Source organism: Diorhabda sublineata, chromosome 4 (assembly GCF_026230105.1).
Source record: "Diorhabda sublineata isolate icDioSubl1.1 chromosome 4, icDioSubl1.1, whole genome shotgun sequence".
In the NCBI taxonomy this organism is placed as follows: Eukaryota; Metazoa; Arthropoda; class Insecta; order Coleoptera; family Chrysomelidae; genus Diorhabda; species Diorhabda sublineata.
Window position 1 is genome coordinate 35,187,766 of NC_079477.1, and position 9,344 is coordinate 35,197,109.

Below are 9,344 nucleotides of genomic sequence, written 5' to 3' on the forward strand. Positions count from 1 at the left end.
TTTCACTATTTTTCGAACTTATTATTCACTTTCTACGGAGTTATATTACCTTTTGTATAAAATCTTTACTTTATTCTTCTTGTTTTATGAATAATATCTAACTAGATAATTTACCCGATATATTTCATTATTACTTTATTGGGATTCTAATACACTTTCTTATTAAGTAACACTGTTTCTACTGCTTTTTCTATCTAATATTCTATTTATATAATTTCTACGAAGTTATATTACCTTTTTAATAAAATCTCTTCTTTATTTCTTTTTTTTTATTGATAATATTTCATTAGATAACTTACCCTAATTTAATGTTTAGCATTTTTCTCTATAGGAATTATATGACTGGATTTTCAATCTAATCTGTGTTCTGGATTCTTCTTTTTGTAATAATCTTTTAATTGAGATTATTTATTTTTATGTATAACATTTAAAAATCACCCTGTAGAACGTATAATTATCAGAAATTACGTATTGTGTAACATTTTCTTTCCCGAATAACTACAATTATGGTATTTCCAGAAGTTTATAATAATGCAGACATATTTTCATACAGGGTCGTACAAAATTTTTTTGTACTCAAAAGAAAAATATCGTCAAGTTTTATTAACAAAGTTAACTATTTTTATGTGTATACTCAAATAAATCGTATTATTTATACACCGTTTTATCAAAATGCATCGCTTCATTGGTATTATCTTTAAGTAAATTCCAAACTGGGCGATATAATTTCGTTAAATCTCCCTATAGTTTGACGTTTAATTCTTTAATTGAAATCTGGTTCATTATTATGCAAAATTTCTTGCAAACTAATTCCAATATCATTCAATAAGTAGTTGTTCTTTAGAAAATGTGTTTTACACACCTGCAATTTCTAAAAATAGTTTATGAATGTTAATTGCTTTGTATAAAACCGCAAAATTTTCGAAAAAAATAAATCAGTGTTGAAATATGTTACTCTCAATACGTGATGTGGGTATAATTTGTGCTGTTTTTACTCATAATATAAGTAAGAGCAATGCCATTTTTTTTTAAATATTAACCACATCATACAGCGTGTATGAAATAGTTTTATATATTCATTAATAAAAAGCAGGCTCGTACTAGCCCAGTAAACAATGAATTTCTATAAAATATTCCAAACAACGTGTTTATTTTTAGTTTTAGCAGATGGCGATAACGCGATTTTTCAGAAAAACCCCACTATCCCTGGTAACAGCAGCTGTGGATATCAGGTTAATTTTTTTCTATCGTTTTTAGATCTATTTTCAAGTAATTTTAAAAACTTTTAAAAGACAATTTATCCTTCACGTTTCAAGGTTGAATTTTATTTTTTTCCAACGACATTTTTGGATTTATTTGGTTTTAGGAAGCCGATAATGAATGTCAAGAATGCACCACCCCCAAACCCGGCACCAACAGCCTTATCAGAAGGGGTATGTTCAGGAGTTATTGACAGATTTCGACATACATAAATATATATTGACAGATATTAACATATATTGACAGATATCAACGTATATTGACATATCTCAGTAGATATTGACATATATCCATATATATAGACATATAGTAACAGATATTGTCATATATTAGTAGATATTGACATATATCCATAAATATTGACATCTAACCACAGATATTGACAGATATGAAACTATATCGATATATATATATATATATATATATATATATATATATATATATATATTGACTGATATCGACGTATATTGACATAGATCCATAAATATTGACATATATCCCTATATATTGACAGATATCAACATATATTGTCATACATCGGTAGATATTGACATATATCAATAGATATTGACAGATATCAATGTATATTGACATATCTCAGTAGATATTGACATATATCCATAAATATTGACATGTAACCAAAGATATTGACAGATATCAAACTATATGGAAGTATATCGACATATATTGACTGATATCGACGTATATTGACTTAGATCCATAAATATTGACATATATCCCTATATATTGACAGATATCAACATATATTGTCATACATCGGTAGATATTGACATATATCAATAGGTATTGACATATATTGACAGATATCAATGTATATTGACATATCTCAGTAGATATTGACATATATTCATAAATATTGACATGTAACCAAAGATATTGACAGATATCAAACTATATTGAAGTATATCGATATATATTGACTGATATCGATGTATATTGACGTAGATCCATAAATATTGACATATATCCATATATATTGACAGATATCAACATATATTATCATACAACGGTAGATATTGACATATATTGTTAGATATCAATGTATATTGACGTATATCGGTATATATTGACAATTTTTGGTATATATTCGTTTTACAATGTAATTATTTATAGTTTTCGGCGGTAGGGAGGCTTTGATCAACGAATTTCCATGGATGGCTTTATTGGGTTATACGAATTCTAAGGGTAATAAGAAATGGGGTTGCGGGGGGTCGATAATCAATTCTAAGTACGTGTTAACGGCCGCCCATTGCGTAGCCAGAATACCAAAGCAATACGGAAAACTGTGAGTTTTACCTTCATTTTTTTTTGTTGGAAATAAATTCGATTGTAACTATGATTTTTTTTCTTTAGTACTTCGATCGTATTGGGAGAGCACGATACGAAAAACGAAATCGATTGCGGGAAAAATAAAAAAGGCGATGAAATATGCAACTTAAAGCCTATAACTGCCGAAATCGAAGAATATATCGTACATCCCACGTATAAAAATGACGATAACGCGCCTTACGATATCGCTTTAGTGAGATTAAAAGAAGAAGTGAAATTTTCAAGTCAGTAATTTTATTTTCGTATAACGAAATCGAAATTTTCGAACGCACCTCGTATAATAGTTATAAAAAAAATTAATAAAAAACGTCTAATTTTATGGAATTTTAAATATTTTTAGTCGTAAATATGAATTTTAATGTCATTTTATCGATTTGACGAGATTATTAATGTGGGACAAACAAAAAGGAATATCGGAAAAAGTATTAACGAACATACTTTTGTTATTATCGCGTTTATTTTCAGCTTATATCCAACCGATATGTTTACCGGAACCGGAACACGAATTAACGAACTCGATCGAATTGACGACGGCCGGTTGGGGATTGATGGAGAATTATCAACATACTACGCATAAGCGAACCGTGGATATTTCTTTTGAATTGAACCAAGTATGCGAACAAGTTTTCTCATCGGAAGGATTAAAATTGATAAATTCGCAAATTTGCGCGGGAGACGACGGAAAGGATACGTGCGCCGGAGACAGCGGGGGTCCTTTGATGATTAAATATGGTAAGGAAGCGAGATGGTTCCAAGTCGGTGTAGTATCCTTCGGCGGTACGGTGTGCGGCGTTAATCCCGCTGTATATACCAGAGTTATGGATTTCGTAAAATGGGTACACGAAACTGTCAAACCTTGATAAAATTATTACCCCGTGAGATTTTTTTGTATTGAATTCTTAAATAAATAAGTCGAATAATTTCTCGATTTATTTCGTAAACCTCCCGTAACAAAAAAATAATGCTTTCATAGGGAAAAATGGAAAAAAACAACGAAAAACAGATGAAGAACTCTTCAAGTACCCCCCGTAACAAATTGTACGTGTTGAAAAACAACGTAGTATGTAAAACAACTCTTTGAATACCCCCCGTACTACATACGTCGATTTTTTTTGTAATGTAAATGTAAGAAAGCCGACGAAATTACGAGATAGAACATTATAAATACCCCCTGTAATAAAAAATTATGCTTTTATAGGAAAAAACAACGAAAAACAGATGAAGAACTCTTCAAGTACCCCCCGTAATACAAATTGTACGTATTGAAAAACAACGCAGTACGTAAAACAACTCTTTGAATATCCCCCGTAGTACAGATTTCGGTTTATTTTATGAAAAATGTAAGAAAGTCGACGAAATTACGAGATAGAACTTTATAAATTCCCCCTGTAATAAAAAATTATGCTTTTATAGGAAAAAATTGGAAAAACAACGAATAACAGATGAAGGACTCTTCAAATACCCCCCGTAATACGAGATACTTCATAAATACCCCCTGTAATCAAAAATTATGCTTTTATAGGAAAAAAACAGATGAAGGACTCTTCAAATACCCCCCGTAATACAAATTGTACGTGTTTTAATAGAAATATTGAAAAACAACGAAATACACAACTCTTTGAATACCCTCCGTACTACATACTTCGATTTTTTTTATGAAAAATGTAAAAAAATCGACGAAATTACGAGATAGAACTTTATAAATTCCCCCTGTTTGACACATGTTTTATAAATCGATTCATGTGAAAAATAAATCGATATCTCGAATGGTTTTTAAAATATACAAATCTTCATACGAGCGTGTCAAGATCTCGATTTTTTGATGTAATAATTGAAAATACAGTTTTACAACGAAAGTATGCTAAAAACAATAATAATATTAATTATTTTTGTTCGAAGAAATTCGTTTGTAAGGTATTTAAAATAATAATAATAATAATTTATTGACGATACGCCATCTTACGGTTCGTATTCCAAGTATACGGTCGCGATTTAGAACTATAACTAACGACTTTAATACTTCTACTCGATAAAAGATGGCGTAGGTTGGTATACAACAATACGGAAGACATTGTTAGTCCTTTACCGTTTCAAATTATAATTTTTTATTTAATTTAATTAATCATATTGATTTAACCACGTATATACCTCGATTAAATTTCATATTTTTTTTATTATTTTAATTAAAAATTCAACCTGATTTTTCCACTAATTTGATTTGGTGTCATGATTACGGTTTCACGAGTCCTTGTTATCAATACGAATTTATGGTTGAGGAGAGTGGATATCAGCCCCCCTATGACCGTTGCGAACGTATTAAATCGCGATTCAGAATCTCGGTACCATAAACTATGGGTCTATTATCGCATTTCTCTCTACTCTGTTTCATAGGATCGTTACCGGGTAAATATATACGGTGAAAGTATACGGGGGTCGTTTTAAAAATTAACCGAATCCTTTTCAGGACCACCCGGTGTAAGTATAGAAGACGCTTACGTACAACTTTTTCCTATCGATAAGGGAAAATGTCACGGAATTGATCCAGTCCTAGATATAACTTTTCAATTATTTACGAGGTGATTTAATAGTCTATTAAAGTTTATTTCGAAAAATATAATTTTTTTTTTTTAGGTATAATCCTCTACAACCGAGTAGTTTGAGAATTGACGACGAGGAAAGCTTGAGAAAATCTCATTTTAATTTTTCGGAACCCACCGTGATATTTTTTCACGCTTTTTTCGAATCGTATCAGTCGACGCCTGGGAGATTGATAAGGACAGGTAAGGTAACTTTATTTCGAACGTACCCCGTATAATTTCGTCGACTATATCGAGTTTTATGTATATTATTAGTATTAGAACAAGTGTGAGTGAAAGCGCTTTCTGTTATATAAACTTTCGTCGTTTCAAAATCGTTTTTTGCCTCGGGGGTGAATTCTTAAAATGAAATCGAAAGACATTCACTTGTTTATAAACAAATTATAATTAAAAAATTCGCTTGAGGCGCCATCTATCGATAATATTTTGAGTATACAACTTGAATGACACAACTACAGTGAGAATATTGAATCATTTTAGTTTTGCTACCGTATCATAGATGTCGGAAACAGTTTTTATAAAAAAATTAATTATTTCGAATGACTGACGCCTTTATATCAACGTATGATTATATTTTCCACATTTAGGTTAATTTCCGGGGTAGTTTCAATAATATCCCATGCTATTAACACCTTTTTTATAAAAAATAAGTGACGCCACCTATTGTATGTATTACAAACTGTATGCTTTACTTTCGAAACACGATCAATGATGTCGACACTTGTTTATATTGAAAAAAATCGATTATTTCTAATTATCAACTCCATTTTGTCAACACCTCATTATATTATACATTTTTAGGTTATTTTGAATGTAATTATAGTCAAGTTACGTCCTTTTATCGTTTCTTTTTATTAAATACTTGTAGCGTCACCTATATACAGTATTCCAAACTATGTATCGACATAGTTTACATAGAATCTTAGTTTCGCCATTTTTATGCGGTTTTAAGATACGATCATAGATGTCGCCACTTGCTTCTATTAAAAAATTTCATCATTTTGTATTTTAGACATTATAATGTGTATCAACGATCGCGATTCCTTTTTTAGGTTTGCTTTTTTTAGTTTAATTGACAGGATAATGAACAGAAAGTCATGTCATTTTATTATAAATTTTATTCAAAACACTTAGCGCTACCTATTACATTTATCTCAAACTCAACATTGACATATTTTCTTGTCATTTTGTTTTCACCACCTATCGGATTGTTTGTATTATCCTGTCAGGTTTTTTCCGGTTTTTTGTAGTTTTCTGTCAGTCTTTTACGGTTTTTGTAATTTTATGTCAGTTTTTTTTTCATTTTTTGTCATATTTCTGTTTATTTTTCAAAGAATTTGTAGTTTTGCGTCAATATTTTTGTTGTATTCTGTCAAATTTTTTTGGTTTTTTATTGTTTCTGACAGTTTTTTATGTTTTTTTGTAGTATTGTGTTAGATTTTTGTTGAATTCTTACCAGTTTTTTTGCTTTTTTGTCAGTTTTTTGAAATGTTCTGTTATTTTTTCTGTTTTTTGTAGCAGTCTGTTAGATTTTTGTAGTATTTTCTTGTATTTTGTAGTATATTACAGTTTTTGTAGTAATCTGTCAGACTTTTGGAGTTTTACTCGTATTCGGTCAATTATTTCTGGTTTATTGAAGTATTCTGTCAGATATCTGTAGTTTCCTGTCAATTTTTTGTAGTATTCTGTCAGATTTTTGTAGTTTTGTTGTATTCTGTCAATTATTTTCTGGTATTTTGTCAGTTTTTGTAGTATTTTATCAGTTTTTTTGTATTATTCTTTCAGTTTTTTGTGGTTTTTGTTGTATACTGTCACTTTTTTGTAGTCATGTGTCAATTATTTTCTGGTATTTTGTCAGTATTTGTAGTATTTTATCAGACTTTTGTAGTTTTAGTTGTATACTGTCAGTTTTTTTCTGGTTTTTTGTAGTATTCTGTCAGATTTCTGTAGTTTCCTGACAGTTTTTTCTGTTTTTTGGTATTAATCTGTCAGATTTTTGTGGTTTTTGTTGTATACTGTCAGATTTTTGATGGATTCTATAAGTTTTTTGAAATTTTCTGTTAGTTTTTTCTGTTTTTTTGTAGCAGTCTGTTAGATTTTTGTAGTATTTTCTTGTATTTTGTAGTATTTTACAGTTTTTGTAGTATTCTGTCAGACTTTTGGAGTTTTACTCGTATTCGGTCAATTTTTTCTGGTTTATTGTAGTATTCTGTCAGATTTCTGTAGTTTCCTGTCAATTTTTTGTAGTATTCTGTCAATTATTATCTGGTATTTTGTCAGTATTTGTAGTATTTTATCAGACTTTTGTAGTTTTAGTTGTATACTGTCAGTTTTTTTCTGGTTTATTGTAGTATTCTGTCAGATATCTGTAGCTTCCTGTCAATTTTTTGTAGTATTCTGTCAGATTTTTGTGGTTTTGTTGTATTCTGTCAATTATTTTCTGGTATTTTGTCAGTTTTTGTAGTATTTTATCAGTTTTTTTCTGTTTTTTTGTATTGTTCTTTCAGTTTTTTGTGGTTTTTGTTGTATACTGTCACTTTTTTGTAGTCATGTGTCAATTATTTTCTGGTATTTTGTCAGTATTTGTAGTATTTTATCAGACTTTTGTAGTTTTAGTTGTATACTGTCAGTTTTTTTCTGGTTTTTTGTAGTATTCTGTCAGATTTCTGTAGATCCTGACAGTTTTTTCTGTTTTTTTTTGTATTATTCTGTCAGATTTTTGTGGTTTTTGTTGTATACTGTCAGATTTTTGATGAATTCTATAAGTTTTTTGAAATTTCATGTTAGTTTTTGCTGTTTTTTGTAGCAGTCTGTTAGATTTTTGTAGTATTTTCTTGTATTTTACAGTTTTTGTAGTATTCTGTCAGTTTTTCTAGTATTTTATCAGACTTTTGAGGTTTTAGTTGTATACTGTCAATTTTTTCTGGTTTTTTGTAGTATTCTGTCAGATTTTTGTGGTTTCTGTTGTTATTCTGTCAGATTTCTGTATTTTCCTGTCAGTTTTTTCTGTTTTGTTGTAGTATTCTGTCAGCTTGTTTTGTAGTATACCAACACGTCAATGCTATTCCAAGTGATCTCCATCCAGGATCGTAATTTATCCATTTTGCGCAAAAAAACTTTTCCTTTTCACAGCGTTCCTCCAAAGAAAAGACTACAACGTATTATTCGTCGACGCCCAACGTTTAGAAGCCGGTCCTTGGTATCTAACAGCCGCCAAAAATACGATGGTAGTAGGTAAATACACCGCCAAATTCGTCGACTATTTAGTATCGAAAGGTCTCCATTTACCCAGCCTACATCTGACGGGACTAAGTCTGGGCGCTCAGATGGCCGGAGTGTGCGCGCAAACCGTCAAAAGCGGCAGGATACGAAGGATAACAGGTAAATCAATACGATTCGATGTTCGATTATAATCGATTCGGCGTTATAATTATTATTCAGGGATGGATCCGGCGGGTCCTTTGTTCGCGAAATGGCCGAACGATGTGAAACTAGACGCCGGAGATGCGGATTTCGTCGACGTCATACATAGCGACGCCGGAATTTTCGGTTATCCGACGTCGGTAGGACACGTCGATTTTTGGCCGAATCGAGGAATCGCCCCCCAACCGGGATGTACAGTAAAGGAAATCGAAGCTAGAAATCCCGGATCGTTAATCGAGCCACGTGAGTTTTTATGCGATTTCGAAGGGTTTGGCGTTTTTTGGTAAAAGGGATTTTTAGTGTTTTGTAGTCATTGGAGATCTTATCAATTTTTCGCCGAATCGGTGATAAACCCGGACGCGTTTCGAGACGCGACGCCTTGTCCGACGTGGGAGAATTACATACGAGGGGAATGCAATAATTTCGAGTACGGACCGACGACTAGTATGGGACTGTACGTGGATTTTGAGTGAGTTTTAACTCGATTAGACGAGTTCGATTTGATTTTTTTTTTCAATTTGTAGGGCTAGAGGGGATTATTTTTTGAAGACCAATCGAGAATCGCCGTTTTCTAAAACTTAGAAATTTACGAAAAATTCTTGAATGCCACTGTGGAGACACGTGTGAAAATGTTTTTTGTAATTATTCGAATCGAACATTTCATTTTTGCGATTACGAATCGATTCGTGGAGTCGAATAAAATTTATTCCGATT

General features: G+C 31.1%; 2 protein-coding genes across 2 annotated transcripts; both read left to right on the top strand.

The window, feature by feature from the left end:
- The first annotated feature begins 817 nt into the window (after nucleotides 1-817).
- On the top strand, nucleotides 818-3,531 carry LOC130443092 (serine protease 7-like). Its single transcript, XM_056777554.1, has 6 exons — nucleotides 818-1,006; nucleotides 1,159-1,232; nucleotides 1,367-1,433; nucleotides 2,395-2,566; nucleotides 2,635-2,834; nucleotides 3,076-3,531. Exons 1-6 carry the CDS (start codon nucleotides 949-951, stop codon nucleotides 3,468-3,470), a joined length of 966 nt encoding a protein of 321 aa, XP_056633532.1. The 5' UTR covers nucleotides 818-948; the 3' UTR covers nucleotides 3,471-3,531.
- Nucleotides 3,532-4,961: 1,430 nt separating this feature from the next.
- Nucleotides 4,962-9,344, top strand: LOC130443094 (pancreatic lipase-related protein 2-like). The gene is made up of 7 exons (XM_056777555.1): nucleotides 4,962-5,013; nucleotides 5,075-5,186; nucleotides 5,242-5,390; nucleotides 8,340-8,588; nucleotides 8,649-8,873; nucleotides 8,931-9,099; nucleotides 9,155-9,344. Exons 1-7 carry the CDS (start codon nucleotides 4,962-4,964, stop codon nucleotides 9,210-9,212), a joined length of 1,014 nt encoding a protein of 337 aa, XP_056633533.1. The 3' UTR covers nucleotides 9,213-9,344.